The sequence below is a fragment of the Gavia stellata genome, chromosome 9, assembly GCF_030936135.1.
Source record: "Gavia stellata isolate bGavSte3 chromosome 9, bGavSte3.hap2, whole genome shotgun sequence".
In the NCBI taxonomy this organism is placed as follows: Eukaryota; Metazoa; Chordata; class Aves; order Gaviiformes; family Gaviidae; genus Gavia; species Gavia stellata.
Window position 1 is genome coordinate 41,695,616 of NC_082602.1, and position 19,783 is coordinate 41,715,398.

The following is a 19,783-nucleotide window of genomic DNA, read 5'->3' on the forward strand; positions in this document are numbered from 1 at the left end:
GAGGGAATGCTGAACTGAGCTCACACAGTTCCCTGAGGCTAAGATGCAGATGAATGCTGTTTTGAGTGATGCTCTTCTTGGAGAAATGATAGGACAAAGGCTTAGAAATAAATCCTGCAGTTGGTTAATATTCCCAAGTTTTTCTTAGGAAGTTGTGGCTGACTGGCTTAACCATCGCCAGAAGGCAGGCAGTTGTTGAAGAGGTTCCACAGCAGGACTGGATATGGAGGGTATGAATAAAAAAAATCAGTAGGGCAAAAAAGTGCAACTAAAGTTTCTGGAAGAGAGACTGACACCCAGGGTACTAAATGTAGAAGTCAGTCTTTCTCCTGAAATATTATACAAGAGTGCTGACTTCAGGCTACATTTTTCAGGCTTCTTTTCATTCTGTTGCATTTCCCTGGCTACAGTTTCTTTTGGATATGAACATGCGTCCAGGTACTTGATTTGCATCTCGTTGCTTAGTGGCACTGTTGTCACTCTACTAACCATAGCTATTACAAATTTTTTATTCAGTCTCCATTGCTTTTCCTGAATGATCTTTGTACAACTTTCATTTGATGGCTGTAGGAAAACTGGAACAGAACTGGGATGCTAGTTCTATCATCTTTGTCCTTAACAGCTGGTGGAATCTGGTGTTTTGCTGCTCAGTGCTGAAAACAGGTGGTAGAAGAAAGCAGCCAGATTTGATCCAGGCAGGAGTAGAGAGATGATGTTAGGAGGAAGGAAATGCTTGAAAGATGCTAACTAACCCTATCTTGAGGTTTCCTAGTGAGGACTAGCTCTTGATTAAATTAACCTGTATCCTTATGTTCCTCACTTTGTAATCTTGACTAAAACAGCTACTCTTTTTTTTTTTTTTTTTTAATTAGGTGGGGGGAAAAAAGTCTTTGCACAGAGATGCACCTGTGTTTCTTGCAATTGTGTCTAGGACTGGAGGTGGACTGTAGCGTGTCTGCCTACACAGATTGGTAATACCATCAGGATGGTTCCATGCTTTTTGTCAAAGATGGAACTCCCTTTAAGATTACTCAAGGTGTTCACTACCCTTAACTATCTGAAACCACAGTTTTCCATTGCTCACTTCCTACTATGCTTGCTGTACATGGAGGTAAATAACTGCTGACTGGGTAGGAAATCTAGGATTCCTTACCACTAACAAGCATCCTTCCATAAAAACTACTGGTTTCATGTGCAGATGAAAGTACTGATTTAGGTTCTGTTCATTTTCTCTCGCCAATTCTTCCTCTATTTCAGTGTCTCAAAAAGAAAACCAGCTCCTCAGTATCTGCAGGAGTTGAGGGGAACCTATTGCTTTTTATTTGGAAGCACAGTTCAAAGAAGTTGCATGTGCTAGAAATTGGCCAGGTGAGCCTAAAATGTTTCTTGTTAGCTGTTTAAAAATAAAAATGAAGGCTTGGCTTAACATAAAAAGATCAGCTGCTGTGATATATCTTTAATCACTGTTCTATCTTTTTTTGTGAGTGAGTGACCAACATTCTGGTGTTGGCATTGTCTTTATTCTGCAATTATACACATCAGGTTTATCTTTGCTAATAATTGGAGTGGGGAGGAGGGGAGAGCAGGGCTTATGAGTGCGGAGGAGGGGAGAGCAGGGCTTACATGTGCTATGATGATTAAAACAAATTCTACTTCTGGCAAAGTGGACATCTCCAGATAGTCTTCTAACAAAGTGATGACCTTATATTTATTCGGGGGGGGTTGGGGGATTGGTTTGTTTCCCCTCATGTAGAGACAGTGAAATCTTAGTGTCAGATAATTGTGAGCTGGGCCTTCTATTAATTCTTGAGACAATGAGGTTTTTGCAAGTGTCTTGAATCCTACCCCCACCACTTGAATATTGCTCAGTCTTCATGAGGTTTTCTCCATGGTCATGAGACTTTCAGAGGAGATTGTTTCCTGATCCCAGAAGGTGATGCGTTGAAGATTTAAAAAACCCCCAAAAACCCAACAAAACAAAACCAAAAAATAAACAACCCCCAAACAAACAAAAATATCCCACAAAACAAACAAAAAAACCCAAATACAGTCTTGTAACAACATGAGAATTAGTGCTGTTGGAATTTGTTTGATTTCTAATAGGAAAACAGGAATATGAGAGTGGTAAAACAGGTAGAGATAGAAGACAGCATAACTAATATCTGAGTTGAACTGAGGAACTACTATGAATTTTGTAGTGTCTTCAAAGATGAGAAACTGTAGATTTATGGTTTCTACTAATTGCTGTGATAAGAGTGCTTGCAGACAACACCAAGTTGGGCGGGAGTGTTGATCTGCTGGAGGGCAGGAAGGCTCTGCAGAGGGATCTGGACAGGCTGGATCCATGGGCCCAGGCCAATTGGATGAGGTGCAACAAGGCCAAGTGCCGGGTCCTGCACTTGGGTCACAACAACCCCAGGCAACGCTCCAGGTGTGGGGACAAGTGGCTGGAAAGCTGCCCGGCGGAAAAGGACCTGGGGGTGTTGGTCGACAGCCGGCTGAATGTGAGCCGGCAGTGTGCCCAGGTGGCCAAGAAGGCCAACGGCATCCTGGCCTGTATCAGAAATGGTGTGGGCAGCGGGAGTAGGGAGGGGATCGTGCCCCTGTACTCGGCTCTGGTGAGGCCACACCTCGAATGCTGTGTTTGGTTTTGGGCCCCTCACTCCAAGAAGGACATTGAGGTGCTGGAGCATGTCCAGAGAAGGGCGACGGAGCTGGTGAGGGGTCTGGAGCACAAGTCTGATGAGGAGCGGCCGAGGGAGCTGGGGTTGTTCAGTCTGGAGAAGAGGAGGCTGAGGGGAGACCTCATCGCTCTCTACAACTGCCTGAAAGGGGGTTGTGGTGAGGTGGGTGTTGGTCTCTTCTCCCAAGTGACAAGTGACAGGACAAGAGGAAATGGCCTCAGGTTGCACCAGGGGAGGTTTAGACTGGAGATTAGGAAAAGCTTCTTCACCGAAAGGGTTGTCAGACACTGGAACAGGCTGCCCAGGGAGGTGGTTGAGTCCCCATCCCTGGAGGTATTTAACAGACGTGTGGATGAGGTGCTCAGGGACACGGTTTAGTGGTGGACTTGGCAGGGTTGGGTTTATGGTTGGACTTGATGATCTTAAAGGTCTTTTCCAACCTAAACGATTCTATGAGTCTCTTAATTTAGGAATGAATGCAAATGGGATATGGGAGGTAAGTGAAGAGCAAAGCCAGCGCTTTTGCCCTTGTGAAGGGATTTGGGCAACAGTGGAGAAAACAAAGGAGGCAAAGGGCCTGAGGAGGTAAAGCCACCCTCAAAAGTTCGGGTACAGACCCCTTTCATGTGCTGTCTGCATCAGACTGCAAACATCTGAGAAGAGGGAGAATCAGGGTCAAGGGAAGCTCGGTGCGGCAGACGGCCCGGCGGCCTGTGCGGTGGGTAGGGCTGTCTGGACTCGTCTGGGACTAGACAGAAAACAGCTGTTAACGCTGTAACTTGTAACGCCCTGGATTTTGTGCTGCAACGTGGAGCAGAGTTACATCATCCGCTGGGGCAGCAGGACGGGAAGGCGTGCGTGCTGGTGGGAGGGATGAGGCTGGGGCCGCCGAGCTTGCATCAGCCGGCGGACGGCTGTCAGCCCGCGCCGGCCGCGCTGAGGTGGCTGCTGCCGCCGGAGGCCGGGGATTGGCTGCGGCGGGTCAGCTGGCTCTGCCGCCGCTTCCCTCGGACACCCCTGTCGCGGTTTCAGCGGGAGGGGTCAGGTAGGAGGTTCTGGCGGAGCTACGTGCTGGGGCACGGGGTGATGCCTGCGGGCGCCGCTGATAAGCCCGCAACAAGGACTTCGCCGCTGTGCGGTGTCAGGCGGGACTTCCGGTCCGCGCTGGAGCGCGTCCTGCCGCCGGCCCCGCCGCGGTCGCTCGGCGCCTCACCTGCCCCGAGCAGGGCAGGCGGCCGGAGCTGCCGGGAGGGCCGCTGCTCTGCAGCCCTGCTTCCCCTGCTTAGCTCGCGTACAGGCAAGGTGTAACAAAACGGCGCGGCGCTGGACTTCCGCGGGTGCTGTCTTTCGAGGTACTGGGGCTGAGAGGTGCTTAGAAGGGTTCTGACAGGCTGCTGAGGGCGCGGGCGGCAGCGCCGTCCCGCTGGAGTGGGTTCCCGGGAGAAGGGAAGGGCGCCGTACGCGTTGCTTTGAATTGCCCCTTCTCCGCCTGTGTAACTCCTGCGGAGCCGGGGCAAAGCGATTTGCCAACTCTTCCGAACGCCAGCGCTTTGAAGCTTTTCTTTTTCACTCGGCTCTTCTGAACTGGCTTCCCTCTGTGAAGGTTTCTGGGTTTTGAGTTTGCACTAAGAGCTGCAGATTTGTTTTTTTTTTTCTTACAAAAATTTTAGTTTGCAAGGTAGCAAAGCTGTTTAAATAACAAAACCCCCCGAATGTTGCGGAGGACTTATTTGTGTTGTGGTAAAGACTTGTTTCATCAAAATTCTGTGGATTTCCTTGGAACTTGCTTTATCTCTGCTTAATTGCTTAACTGCAGGACAGTATAGCTCTTTCTGTAGGAGTTTGGGTTCCAGATTTTTTTCACTTGTGGAATGTCCTAACACTTAGTTGAGATATTGGCCTTTATATATAAAACTGTGAAAAAAAGTTTATTTGATTGTGTTTTATCCGCTCACTGCAAATAGTTGTGGACATCCCATGGGCCTGCAGCCAACAGACTGAAAAATCAGTGTTATAGGCTGTTGTTAAAGGCACCAGTTTTACGATTTGAGACCTCTGATTGCTGGGGAAGGAGGCTAAGCCTCTTTACACTGATCTGGAACAGAATCTAAATGTACTGTGCTACTTAACAGCTGTTATAAGGATAATAAATTCATGAAAACTAGCCAATAGTATTGCTTTCTATGAGTGGTAATATAGGGATAACTCTTGTTATTTAAAGAGATGATGGGAGAATGTTATTTTTAGAAGTGAGGTCTGGAGACTCGTTTGCAAGAACTAGGTTTTCCTGGTAATGAAAAAAATAAATTTTTAAGCTGCTGCTAGAGTCTTGGACAAACACCTGAATAATGCATTTTGCATTTCTTTTTATTGCGCCCGGCCCTCCAAGTAAGGCAGAAGTTTTTAATTTTTTTTTTTAATTATGTACCCTTTTTTGTTTTGTTACTGAAGACCAGAACCATTCCAGGTATGGAAATGGTGGGAGTGGAATGGAAAATGAGGATTGAAATTAACTTTAAATCCTTGATTGAGTGAGAGGAGAGAAGGGAGTTATTCTGCAGCCTCGGACTAGCCTGAAAGAAAGCTTGTAATTTACAGCGTGCCCTATCTATGCTTTCTGGCAGCATCATTCCCATTTCACGTATTGCTCTTTCTTCTCTTGACGTCTGCTGCTGCTTTAAAATTTCTGCTTCTGTCGTCTTGTTAACTTAGTCTCCTTGCCTTTTCTCATAAGCTGGTTTCAAAAACGTGCTATTTCTTTCTAACCTTTTTCCCTCAAAAGATCCATGCTGTCTGCCACTTCCCACTCCTCATTGTCTGCTCGCGCTTAGCAAAGGTGTCTCTGGCAAAGGGGAACAGGAGGCAGTCTTCCAGAAGGACAAGGTTGCTCTTAGTTGCAAGCAGCCCTGTAGTGAGAATGTGAAGTGGTTCTCTGGCAGGTCAGTAGGAGCAATCAAGGAGAGAACAAAGCTTGATCTAGCTAGTATGGGTCTGTATTCTAGGGACAGTGCAACACCAGGTGAAGATTATTACTGTAGTGGGAGTTGAAACAGGAAAATTCTGGGGGTGAAACTTCAGTTAGAGTCCCTGCTTCCATTCTGTAAGGGAGATGGTCTGTGAAGGGAGCTGAAGAGGAACTGGCAGTTCCACTCAGGATAATTGTGGTGGAAGGGGTTCTGGATAAAGGACCTGCCATTTGCCAGTTCAGGTTGTCAGGAGCTGCTGGACTCTGAGCATCCCTCTGAGACACAACTAAGTCCCTGCTGGGAAGATGATGGCTGACAGTAGATGCCAGGGTGAACTTCAAGGTGGAAGGATCAAGCAGCCAGATGTATGAACAGTGGGAATTGTTGTGCCCCCCAGAGGCAGGTGCATAAGGTGCCTGGTAAGGGTTCAGGGAGGGAATGTCTAGTTGGTACTGTTCACCAGCTCCTTTAAGCTTGCCCTATTATGAGAAGAAAACTTGGACTACTTGCTCAGTTGTATCATCTACTATGAGTCCTTTGTCTGCCTCATCCTGGCAGTGGTCAAGACTGCCATTTCAGATGAAATACAGAACTGGAGGGACATTGCAGATTAATACTGTTAAAATGCCATGCTATGTAATTTTTACTAGACAAAACAGGAGAACCATTATCTGCTGGTGGCTGCCTTCTTTTATGTAGAGGTGCATAATTTGGTAAGGATTATAATGAGGTATAATAACAATACACTGATGCAGGGTAATGAAGCAACTTCAAGTATTCATGTACACGTATGCCAGAACTGCCAGGTGCCATAATTGTCATGGTATTTGTAATAGCAGTCTTCCAATGGAGTTACTATGAGCTCTCCTTGTCCTTTCTTCAGTACCTTCTCCCTATCACAGCTTGTGCAGTGTTGTTTGCTCTATTCCAATGGTGCAGAGGTATGGATTGAAAACAAGTAAAGGAAGCAAAATTTTGTAAAAGGCAAAGGAGAGGCTTCATGGCTTAAGCACTGTCTGGGAGAACTGGATTCTTGTTAATCTCCTTTGTTTCCTTTGTGATACTAGATGCATTACTTCAACTAGACCTGTCATAGGAAATTTCTAATTGTGTATCCCTTGTTTGCTGGGTACTTGCTTTAGTGGATTTTGAGTTACAAGAATCCTGAGTGTTTGCAAGTTCAGTCAAGGGAAACTAATGCCAAATACCTTGGAAACTGGTGTCCTTACTTGTAATCAAGGTTAACATCTTGTCATTTGGTAGTGCTCAGGGAAAAGTGAATCAGCATATCTTCTATATTGAATAGGGGTGAGATTCATGAGAAGTATAGTAGATGCTCTGTTGTGGGGTGTACGGAAAAGTCTGGATGATACAACCTCTCTACATTTTTTTTTAATTATTTTTTTTATTCCAGGCTTCTCTGTGGAAAAAGTTATGACTTTTCTCCATTGTAGGTACACTCACTAATAGTCTTTTCCCTTCTTGGGGAACCATGTTTTGTTCTTGATCTTTAATAATCATCTTCTGCCAGCAGGTAGGGAACAGGGGCCTTCAGTTCTTCTAAGTCACAGTCTAAGAATTCTGCAAAATGGAGAGAGTGGGCTGTCTGTCTCTTGCACAAGGAAATTGGGTTAAGACTGTACAGGACAAAGAGGAGTTGGGGGGGTGGGTGAGGAGAGAAATATAGATGGAAATTCACTGCTGTTTAACCAGTTTTTCCCCCTCCTCCCTTCCTTTTAACTTACAGATATCCTTGATTTGCAGAAGGCATCTCAAAATGTTGTGTCGAGCTGCTCTGAACCCTCTTGTCCGTTCCCCTGGAAGGTGCTTTGTGTTATCGCCACATGCCATCGCTGCCATTTCCCGTTTATGTATGTATGAGAGAAAGCAGACGTTTCTAATAATGTTGGTCGGTATGTGTCTGGGCATGCCTATGCTTTTTCCTATGTTGAAAGGAAAATCGCCTCATTAACATCATTCAAAACTTACAACCTCTGGAATGTGCTGCAGCTGAAGCTCTACTTTCTTAATGCTACTTTCTCCCTTAACTCAATAATATTCAGCTGGATGTCTGAGAGGGTGTATGTTTCATTCTGACATGCATTTCAAGCAAAAAAAAAAGTTGTGAAAGTACTGCTACTGTAAAAGTTCTTTATTTCAACCTCATGCATTCCTGGAAAACGAGATCTGATTATGTCTCCTCCCCCATCTGCATTTTCAACCCACAGATGTCTTGAGTAAAGCAAGGTGTGAAGCTCAAATTTATTCAGGTTAGATAAAAGTGGAAAGATGCTTGCAGGAAACCTGAGTGTAAATACATAGGTGCCCTGTATAGAGTGGTTCTCTGGAAACCTAACTTGAGAAAACCATTCACTGTCTATTTGATTAGTGGTCTGAAATAGAGAAAACAAGGATAGATAGACTCTTATTAGATCAAGAGATTAACTGTTTACCATTGCATGCAAGATTAATTTCCCATTGGTCTGTATGTTAATAAATGTTGAAATCTTGAAAATGCTAAACTTATTTTTTCTGTGCTATAGCTCTGTTGACTTCTGCATTTGTAGTATTTCTAAATATTCCACATTTTCCAAAGTCGGTAAACTACTCATAGTTAACACTGCGAAAATTATTCCTTTGTATTGACAGTAGTCAGTATTCGGTATTGGAGCAATTCTGGTTACTTCATCAGTTGCATTCTAAAGCTGGACTGAGCACACTTGCCTTTTGTTCTCCACTGTTTCTGATGTGATCCTGTTCAGCTCGTGTATTTTGAAATTCTGCTGCTTTACTCCTGAGAAGCAAGACTCATGCAGGTTGCATAAAAGGATCCGCAGTGCCAAATACTTAAGTCTTTTTCATATGTTTCCCCTTCTTTATTAAGGAAGGGAAGTTGCTGACAAGGTACTGGGTATGAAAACCGGAATGCCTATGAAACTATTTGTGCAAAAAGTTGACTGGATGGCTATATCTGTTTCTCCTTAATTGCATATGAAGCAAGTTAATGGGCTTGCATCAGCAGAAATGTTTAGCATATGTAACATGGGAGCTGATTTCACATCTCAGTCCAGTCTAAAATAACTAAGAAAGGTAGGTTTATGCAGCCATAGAGCTAGGTTAGCAATTAGGACTTTAGTGGAGATGAATGAAATTCTCTGCTTGTTCTAGAACAGTTGTCTTTTTCCTTGTTTTTCTGAACAAATAAGTGGTTTCTTTTCAGATACTGGTTATCCCTCAACAGCTGCCTTCTTGGAACCTTCTAAACCCTGAAGCTCTAGCCTCTGGTCATACTGTGTGGAATAGGCAAATACTATATAGTAATGTGTAATGCTGGAAAGAACAGTGAAATTGGACTCCTTCACCTATTCTTTTGTATGTATTGTAGGCCTTATTTACATTCACAGGTATTCCCTCGTGAAAATGAGGGGCAAATGAAACTCATCTCCAAATTCCATTTTCTACTTTTGTATGCATGACATGGTAGTGCAGCCCTCAGTTATGATTAATCATTTAAACTTCTTCTCCGTGTATAATGAACAAAAAATTTATTTATTTAAAACATTGTTAAATGACAAGTTTATCTTTTCTGCAGCACTATGTTCATTCCTGTCTTTCTCCAGCAGAAGTAATGCCCAGAATAGTCACTTTAGGTTGTAAATGAATCTATTTTGTATTACAGAGCATCGAAATTAGACTGAACAGATTAAATAAAATCAGATAATTCTGACCATGGCATAGGATTCAGTTTACTGATTTATAAAGAAGCCTCTACATCTTCAGATGAGATACTGGTTAGGATTTACTAGAATAGAATATTTGCAGTTGGAAGGGACCTGCAACGATCATCTAGTCCAACTGCTCGACCACTTCAGGGCTGACCAAAAGCTAAAGTATGTTACTACGGGCATTGTCCAAATGTTCCTTAAGCCCTGACAGGCATGGGGCACCAACCACCTCTCCAGGAAGCCTGTTCCAGTGTTTGACCACCCTCTCGGTAAAGAAATGCTTCCTCATGTCTAGTCTGAACCTCCCCTGATGCAGCTTTGAACCATTCCCAGGTGTCCTGTCCCTGGATCCCAGGGAGAAGAGATCAGCCCCTCCCTCTCCACTACCCCTCCTCAGGAAGCTGCAGAGAGCAGGGAGGTCGCCCCTCAGCCTCCTTCTCTCCAGACTAGACAAACCCAGAGTCCTCAGCTGCTCCTCACACAGCATTCCTTCCAGCCCTGTCACCAGCTTCGTTGCCCTCCTCTGGAGACACTTAAGGACCTTCACATCTTTCTTAAATTGAGGGGCCCAGAACTGCACACAGCACTCAAGGTGAGGCCGCACCAACGCTAAATACAGCGGGATAATCACCTCTTTTGACCGGCTGGTTATGCTGTGTGTCTTTGCACCCCAGGATGCGGTTTGCCCTCTTGGCTGCCAGGGCACGCTGCTGGCTCCTGTTGAGCCTGCTGCCCACCAGCACGCCCAGGTCCCTTTCTGCAGGGCTGATCTGCAGCCGCTCCTCTTCCAATTCATACTTGTGCCCGGCATTACTCTGTCCCCAGTGCAGAATCCAGCGTTTGAACTTGTTAAATTTTATACCATTGATGATTGCCCAATGCTCCAATCTATCTAGATCCCTCTGTGAGGCCTTTTGTCCCTCAAGAGAGTCAACAGCACCTCCCAGTTCAGTATTATCAACAAACTTGCTAATGGTGCAGTCAACTCCTGCATCCAGGTCATTGATAAAAATATTGAACAGCACTGGCCCTAGGATTGAGCCCTGAGGAATGCTGCCGGTGACTGGTTGCCAGCCAGTTGTAGCCCCATCACTACAACCCTTTGAGCCCTGCCATCCAGCCAGTTCTTCACCCAGCGCACTGTGAACCTGCTCATCTCACAGTTAGACAAGTTGTCCAGAAGGATGCTGTGAGGAACAGTATGAAAAGCTTCACGAAAATCCAGAAAAACTACATCCACCACCTTCCCTTCATCCACTGGGCAGGTGACCTTGTCGCAGAAGGATATCAAATTAGTTAAACAGGACTTTTCCTTTGTGTGCCCATGTTGACTGTGCTTGATGATTGCATTGTTCTTTCAGTGCCTTTGAATAGCATCCAGTATGATATTTTCCATAATTTTTCCATGAATATGTGCCATCTTTTGATTAAGATGCACTTTTGGTCCCAGAGTGTAGTGTCGGTAGCTGTTTTTTCTGTAATTACATCAGAAGTGTTCTCCATCTTTTTTGCTATACTGCTATTTTTGAGACTGTCTAAAAGTTGACCTGGTTTAATGCAGTTTCTGAATAGTAGTACAAGAACAACTAGATGGAGGATAAGGAAATGTGGTTTCAAATTTTTTTTCAAGTAATATGGCTTATCCATATTATATTAATTATCCAGTTGACACACTTGGACTGCCAGGTATTCTTATCTGCACAACTCCTTCAGACACAATTCACTGTGGCTCTGCAAAACTTCATACGAAGTATGTTGGAAGTGCTTTCCATCTGTCTGCATTCCTTCAGCTTAACTTTGGGACTTTAGGTGTTTGGGTCCACTTCTTTGTCAGGTAGAAAGGATCCAGACTGTTGCTTGTGATTGTACCGTAATAGTCACTATTCTTTTTAATCTGCTGTGCTGATAGTGGTCTTACTGTCCTTTGCAGGCATTTTGAAAACAAAGATGTTGCTGAGAAATGTTGCCTAGCTCGTTGACTTGGGTGAAGTGCCAGCCTTGTGTATCTTGTATCTTACCTGAGTAATGCTGTGACTGTCTCTTCTCCCTCCAACGCCTCTTTATCCTGTAGGAAGGTGACTTCCAGTTCGTATGTCTGTCCTCCCCCTTCTACTGCCCTTAGTTGAGCAACATGCAAAAATATCTGACTTAGAGATGTGGTAAAAGCTGTGTTTCTTCTCTGTCCTAACAGTTAAGCTTTCTGTGCTACTACAGACAGGAAAACCCTCTAGCTGTATCTAATGAGGCAAGGCAAAGGAGATTGTTTTTAAAACCAGTACTTCTGATGTGAACTATATGGGCTTTTTTACAGTGTCCTTCAGTTTTGGTCTTCTAGATTCCCAGAGTCAAAGCTCTGAGACACATGGGATGTTGCCTTATATACCATAGGCATGGTTAGTGCTGCTCAGATATTGTTGGTTCTCACTTTGTTTTGGTGACTTGAAAGCTAGCTTCTCATTCCCAGTCACTGAGAAGTGTGTGTTGTGAGCTTTAGCCTTGGAAAGGCAAGAAATGTTATGTGACTTCAAGGGCTTAAAGTCTGAATGAAACACTTAAAATTGCATTTTTTTTCTTTCTTTCTTTCTTTCTTTCTTTCACCACAGATCTCCCTCGCCATAACCAAAGATTAAGGAATGAATCCATCCGTTGTTGGAGCAACATCCCGTTTATCACCATGCCACTCAGCCGTGCACATGGAAAATCATTTGCACACCGCAGTGAGCTGAAGCATGCGAAGCGGATTGTAGTAAAGCTGGGTAGTGCTGTTGTGACTCGAGGGGATGAGTGCGGCTTGGCCCTTGGGAGGCTGGCATCTATTGTAGAGCAGGTAATTCTGTGGCTGAAGTGGGCTGTTTGTTTTAACTTCAGATACTTGGTGATTGTTGGATGGCACAGAAGACTGTAGGAAAAACTCATAAAACAGTGGTGGCCCTTTAAAGCAATGTGTTGGCCTTTCCCTTCTTCATCCCCCTGTGCTGTGGTAGTATAAACCACGTAACTCAGTAAATTGGTGTTTGAAGGTGCGGTGGGTTGACCCTGACCAGCAGCTAAACACCCAGACAGATGCTTGTTTGCTCCCCACACCTCTACCCCACCACCAGTTGGATTGGGAAGAAAATGGGAAGAGCAAAAGTAAGAAAACTCATGGGTTGGAATAAAGACAGTTTAATTAAGTGAAGGAAAGGGGAAAAGAAACAAGCGATGCTAAGGCAGTCACTCACTACCTCGCATGAGCAAGACCGATGCCCAGCTAGTCCCCGAGTGACAGCCACCTTGGAAGACAACCCCCTGCCCTTTCCTATTCTGCTGCCCTAGTTTATTACTGAGCATGACTTTATATGGTATGGAATGTCACTTTGGCCAGTACATGTCAGTTGTCCCAAATGCGTCCTCTCCAAACTTCTTGCCCAGCCCCTAGCCTACTTGCTGTGATGGGAGATAGTGGGAAAATGAAAGCCTTGATGCTGCGCAAGTACTGCTCAGCATGGGAAAAAGAGAAGGCTTTCATGCTGTGCAAGCACTGTTTAGCAACAGGCAAAACATCAGAATGTTACTAACACTGTTCTAGCCCTGAAATCCAAAACACAGCGCCATTTGGGCCCCTATGAAGAAAAGAAAGTTAACTCCATCGCAGCCAGACCCAGTATAGAGGGAAAGATTTGCACAGTGAGATTTTGCACAGTGAGATTTTTATGCAGTAGGTTAAGACATGACGGGGGCATTAGTTGGATCTAGTGGGAAGATAGCAGAAAGAGTGGGAAGTCTGCAGGAAGAGTAAAGTAGACCCTTCTTGATTACCTGACCATTTGCAGATTTCCTCCAGGAGAAAGCTTGAGACCTCAGTACTTGTAGGAAAAACTGATGGGATCAGCTCATGGATTGGTTCTCCAAAATGAAATTATGACTTTAGGGGGGATTGGACATGTCTTCTCTGGGAAGTAAAGTTAACATAATAAATTAAATTCATGTAAGACATTTAGCTTTAGAGCTTTGAAAGGAATGTGGCCAGATGCACGTGAGGAAGAAGTAATAATAAGCTGTACTATCAGAGTTAGCTTCTTCACTTCTAGAATACCAAGTTACTGTATAATGGCAGCTTTGGAAATGGATGGTGAATAAGAAGGTTGGTGGAAGGTACAACTGCTACTTTACAGCTTTTTCATATCATATCTGTAGCAATGGAGGTGGAAGGGCAAGGGGTATAGAAGTGTTACCATGTAATATGTATTGTGAAAATTCAAGCATGACTCTGTCATAAAAACTGGTATTGTGAAAAGAAAGTTTAGCAGAAGCTATAGATTGCATGCAGTCCTTTGCATAGCTCCTAAGTGGCTAGGAGGGTGTGCAGGAGTATCTTAGAGGGTGGTTGCCTTGCTTTGCGCATCCACGGGTAAAGTGAAACGCTCATGTCAGCAGGAACTGGTGAGCATAAGGTTATCTGTAATAGCCAGAACTGTCATGCCAGCAGTGATCATACTCCAGGCCCTGTTTCTTATCTTCTGTACTTACAGGTGTCAATGCTGCAAAATCAGGGCCGGGAGATGATGATTGTCACCAGTGGCGCTGTAGCTTTTGGAAAGCAGCGGTTGCGTCATGAGATCTTGCTTTCTCAGAGCGTGAGGCAAGCGCTTCATTCAGGCCAGAGTCAGCTAAAAGATATGGTGAGTGGCTGGGGGCGCTCCCGCTTTTCCTTGAATTTTTGGATAGTACCTGCTCACGGCACTGCCTGACACTGTTCTTTTATCTTTGTAGGCTATTCCGGTCTTGGAGGCCCGAGCCTGTGCAGCAGCTGGCCAGAGTGGACTAATGGCTCTGTATGAGGCCATGTTTACGCAGTACAGCATCTGTGCAGCTCAAGTAAGGGATTCCTTCTTTCCTAGACTGACTTGCTACTTCAGTCAGTGATTTAATTGTTCTTGGATTTTTTTTCCATGTTTTATATGCTGCTGTCTTTACTGTAGTCTTGCATTTCCATTGCCTTCCTACTTTTGGGGCTTATTATTGTAGCGTAAATGGTAGCTTATACAGAAGTGCCTTGCTAAGTATTTCTGAAATGGAGTTACCTATCATCAAGGTGAAGCAAATACGCTTTTTCTTTTTGGAGTTCGTGTGTGTCCTGCTTTTATGTATGGAGGGGTGTCTGTTAAGGTCTCTTCACAAAAGCTAAAGTTGGTGATCCAAACTGAGGGTTTAAAAACCACAAGTGGCTGAACTGCCACACATTCTGAAAAGCTGACAGCAGTGCATAGCCGCACTTCAGAACTTGCTGTCCATCTGCTCCTCAAACCTTTCTAACTGATGGGTGATAGTATCCCCAGCCTGGGTCTTCTGCCTACACTGAATGCTGCAACTGTATTACTTGAACCACTCTTAAACAGACTTTGCTCATCTTAAATACTCTGAGAATACAGAATTGCATCAGCTGTAAGGCCTTATTTGTTTAGACACTTTTAATGAATTTAGGAGCCTAGTATGAAGTCTCGCTTGGAGGAACTTCTTCCTGTAATACAGTATAGCTGATATTGCTAAAATGTTTACAGTATAGCTAACAATCACTATAAGTTGTGCTGGATTATTACCTTGTTCAAGTCTGCAGACAACTGTCTTCCTTCAATTTGAAAGAATTAATTGCCCATGCCAAAAAAGTCGGTATACACATTGATTCCAAATGCTATTGTAACTTTTGTGTGGTGGAGTTGTTTGCTTAGTTCTCAAATGTCCAATGGCAGAGTAAAAATGAAAAAAAATGTGTCTTCAGAGAAGACATTGAGCTTTTTTTGTCTTAAAATACCAAAAAGAAAGGCATGGTGTCTGCATGCAGGAGGCTTTAAGACCAAGATTCTGTCAGAAAAGCAAGTGAGTTCTCGAGCTGAAGAGAAGTCTTGAGACAAAGCATCCCTTCTGCTTGCAATGGTAGAAACATTACACAGGGAGGGAAAACAGGAAGGGCAGTGTCTTGAGTGATCTATTGAATTGTTTAGGGTCTTAGTAGTTATCATCAGCATCTATGTTCTGCTCATGGGGTTTTTTTCCAAGTTGATTCCTGGAGCCTGTGATCTGTTGGCTTGAGAAAGGCCATTATAGGCTCCAGTGGAAGTTAAGGCATATAAACCTGAAAATGTTGTGGAAATAATATTTCTCACTTGTATTCTTTATCCTTTAAATGTGGCTTATGTTTCTTTAGTGACCCGAAAGGCATGACTGATCTGTTACGATATGTTAATACATACATTTATGATGTTCTTCTCAGGAAAAGTGGTAGGCTAAGTATATATTTTTTTTTTTCTCCTTACAGATTTTAGTCACCAACCTGGATTTCCATGATGAACAGAAGCGTCGGAACTTAAATGGAACGTTGCATGAGCTTTTAAGAATGAATATTGTCCCTATAATTAACACTAATGATGCTGTTGTTCCACCTCCAGAGCCGAACAGCGATCTGCAGGGGGTAAATGTGGGTAAAGTATTGCAAGGGGGTGGATCCTGCTTTTAGATGGTACAGCACTAATGTGTACTTCACTAATGCCATAATTGGGGACCCCTGAAGCCTGTGTAATGTGGACAGAGGGTATTGGAAGACTGTGCTGACCTGTCTGTTTCTGGTTTGATACAGCGCTGTGGGGTGGAAGCAGGGCAGATGATGTCTGCTCTGCCAAAAGCAAGCATGCCCAGTTTGGTTTTCACTGAATAGTTGAAGTTGGAAGGGACTTCTGCAGGTCATCTAGTCCAGCACCTGTGCTTAAAGCAGGGTCAGTTAGTACCTCTTGTCCTGTCACTGGGCACCAAGGGGGAGAATGCAGGTACTGATCACACTGCTTGTCATTTTGATACCGCTTTACTGCATTCCAAAAGCATATGTACTTTAACACAAAGATCACCACCTCAGTTTCCAGTGGTTGTGAACAAAGTAGCTCAGAAGGACTTGGTAGGGCTGAGGTAGCTTGCTTTTGTATGTTGCAGCCAAGTATTTTGTAGTTCCTCCTACTATTCAGTGCTGATATGCATGTGCATTGCAGGTGATTAGTGTGAAGGATAATGACAGTCTGGCAGCACGACTGGCTGTGGAAATGAAAACTGATCTCCTGATTGTTCTCTCAGATGTAGAAGGTTTGTGAGTCTTTTTTTTTTACTTTTTTTGTCTTATTGAAATACATCAGGTAGTCAAACCAACCTATATTCGGCTTTTACTGATCTCTTCAGTTCATGTCTTTTACAGGGACAACTTCAACGTACCACATAACTTCTTAAGGCATATACCCAATGCTGATGCTGTCGCATAAGCCAAAGACTGTCTGCCACACTGTTGAATCTGGGTGGGTGAGAATGCATGTGAACTTGAGACTTGTTCCAGAAGCCAGAATACCATATGTACTATGGTACTTCTGCCAGCTTCTCAGAATTGGATGATGTAGTCATGAGTAATAGGCAGGATAGAGGCTATATGTTTAGAATCAGGAATATAAGCCAAATACTATTCTACAATAGTTTGTTTCTTCTGGCAGCAGGTTCTGTCTTTCGGTCCATTGCAGGTACATTACAAGTCCTGGTCATTGCCTTCCAGATATCTGGAACTTGCTAGCTTTTCTGTCTCCCAGACATCTGGCTTACACTGCTGTAGTCTTCTGAGCTGTGCTGCTGTGACATACGTCTGTCACCTATGGATGTTGAAGTTCCTTTCCTAGAGAGAGGAGAGTAGTGGGTGCAGTTTCAGATCAGTGCAGTCCACACTGCACCTAGATGACGTAGTCTTTTCATCTTCTCCAGATGGGTTTCTTTCAGTGGATCCTGGACTTTGGCACATTATTGTAGGCCCTGAGGAGGAAGGAGCTGCCTTTCCATAAACACAGTTTCTTTTAGCAGATTCAGCTGGATTTCGTGGTTGATTCTAGTTGAAATGACTGTCTGAGAACAACTCATAAAAGCAATAATCAAAACAACTTTTAAAAAAAAGTAACACTCAACACCCCCATACTACAAGCTTATTCATTCAATGTGACATCTTGTTTATGGGAAGATGTGTGTCCTCTCCTTCCCAAGCTATCAAGGAAGGACACAGATAGTCTGCACTTGTGCTCTCTAATTTGTAATGCCAGTATTTGTTCACACAGAACTTCTGGAAAGTGTGGCGGTAGAGTTTAGGTTTAACATGTTAGGTAAACCAAAGTGTCATTCAACTCCAGACACAGTTACATAAAATTACTAGGTTTTAAAAAAATTAGTAAGAGTATGTGTAGTGTTGTGTTCCTTCTTAGCAGAATTTGATGGTTACCCTTTTTACATATTTCTGAATTGCCCAGTTTATCACTGTACAACCCGGCATTCAAGCATATCATCTGAGATTTTGGTGAGGAGGACTATCCTTTGCTTGTTCAGTTGTGGGCATGTGTATGTAAGCTCTGATTTTTGAACATATAAAAGCTGTAAACTGTCTCTGTAACCTTAACCAAATGTCAGTACCCCCCAGCTTGCATCCTGCTATTCAGCACATGGGTTTTTGGTTTCTTATTTGTTATGCTTTTGGTAAAGCTATACTTCTTGAGTCTGCCTGTGAAGTGTTTCATGCTTTCAGTCCCACAAAAAGCAGACTTCAGTGAAGGTTTTCAATCCTGTAAAGTGGAATACAGCTTTTCAGCCTCATGGATTTTATTTTTTTTTCCTTTTTTCATGAGTGAGCTTTGGAGATGAGGGTCTGTAACACTAACAGATTTTTATTTTTTATTTCAGGACTCTTTGATAGTCCTCCAGGATCTGATGATGCAAAGCTCATTGACATATTCTACCCAGGAGACCAGCAGTCTGTAACATTTGGAACCAAATCCCGGGTGGGAATGGGAGGCATGGAAGCCAAGGTAGAAATATGGAACATTTGTTTTGCTATTGGGAAGGAAAGGAAGATGTGGGAAAGGGAGATAGATGAGATGATTGTGCTGCCGTTTAGCTGGATCTTGTCAGGCTGCAGAAATAGACAGACAGGAACCTTATGGAGTTCAGTAACGGGAAATGCCGAGTCCTACCCCTAGGAAGGAACAACTCCATTCACCGGTATGGGCTGGGGAGTTGACTGGCTGGAAAGCAGGTTCACTGAAAAGGACATAGGGGTCCTGGTAGAAACCAAGTGGAACATGAACCAGCAGTATGCCTTTTGGGCAAAGCAGGCCAACAGCAGCCTGGGTTGCATTAGAAAGAACATAGCTACCAGGTCAAGGGAAATTATTATTTGCCTCTACTCAGCACTAGTGAGACCACATCTGTAGAGTTGTGTCTGGTTTTGGACACCTCGGTACCAGAGGGACATGGCATACTACAGTGAATCCAGCGGAGAGCCATTAATATGATTAAAGAATCGGAGCATCTGTCACACTAGGAGAGGCTGAGAGCTAGGACTGTTTAGCCCAGAGAAGAGAAGGTTTGTGTATAAATACCTGAAGGGAGGGTGTAGAGAAAACAGAGCCAGACTCTTCTCAGTGGTATCCAGGGAACAAACAAGACTCAATGACAGGCAACAGACTGAAATACAAGAAATTAAATTGAAATGTAAGAATTTCACGGTGAGGTTGCTGAAGCACTGGAGCAGGTTGCTGAGAGAGCTTGTGGAATCTCAGTGTTTGGAGATGTTCAAAACCTGACTGGATGGTGTCTTGAGTAACTTGCTCTAGTTGACCCGGCTTTGAGCAGACGGTTGGACCATATGATCTCCAGAGATCCTTTTCTGTCTCAGCTATTCTATGAGTATCCTGGAAGAGCTTATGGGTTCCTTTAGCTTCTCTCTTAGCTCCATGTGAATTGAAAAGAGCAACTAATGAATTACATTCCAGTAGCTTGTAAAATGTGACATTTGGAACTGTATTAAGTTGGTGTGTTAAATTAAAATAAGAGTCTGTCCTCACTTCTTTCTTACGTGATAATCCAAAGACTTTGGGAATCCCTGTCACTTGAATCCGATATGATACCTCTGTCTCCTTTCTGAGTTTGTACGTGTGCTGTTTGCTTCTGAAGCATACATTGGTGGAGACCAGGGTACTTTAGTTCTTGAGTACAAGATTAGTAGAGCCAATGGTTTTTAGTGCTATGTACAGTCGGATGCCGTCAGTATTCATTGCTGTGAGCACAAACATGGGTGTGGTGTGAGACTTCAGCATACGTCTCTCATGATGCTGGCATATGCACTACGGTAGTATTAATTGGTGTGGGTTTCCTCAGGGCACTTTTGGAAGGTCATCTGTGAAAACTGAAGTAGATTTTGACTAAGCAGGGGAAGACCAAAGTGAAATTCCTCACCAGTTATCTTATGTTTTATTTCCTTTTCTGAAGCATCAGGTAAGGCATACTTCAGTATCAGAGCATGGACTGGAAGGTGGCAAAAGGAGGCATTTGAGTGTTCTATTTGTAACTATGGGATGTACAGAGC

At 43.8% G+C, this 19,783-nt stretch overlaps 1 protein-coding gene across 2 annotated transcripts in view; it reads left to right on the plus strand.

The window, feature by feature from the left end:
• The first annotated feature begins 3,711 nt into the window (after nt 1-3,711).
• ALDH18A1 (aldehyde dehydrogenase 18 family member A1) overlaps nt 3,712-19,783 on the plus strand; it is a 40,372-nt gene continuing 24,300 nt past the window's right edge. Inside the window, exons 1-8 of one of the 2 annotated variants that reach the window (XM_059820961.1) lie at nt 3,712-3,729; nt 7,398-7,521; nt 11,979-12,202; nt 13,887-14,036; nt 14,128-14,232; nt 15,671-15,829; nt 16,392-16,482; nt 18,100-18,224. In XM_059820961.1, the coding sequence (XP_059676944.1) occupies nt 7,428-7,521; nt 11,979-12,202; nt 13,887-14,036; nt 14,128-14,232; nt 15,671-15,829; nt 16,392-16,482; nt 18,100-18,224 (948 nt within the window). In that variant the 5' untranslated portion in view covers nt 3,712-3,729; nt 7,398-7,427. The remainder of the gene's footprint in view (nt 3,730-7,397; nt 7,522-11,978; nt 12,203-13,886; nt 14,037-14,127; nt 14,233-15,670; nt 15,830-16,391; nt 16,483-18,099; nt 18,225-19,783) is intronic. The other variant, XM_059820962.1, reaches the window with a different exon arrangement.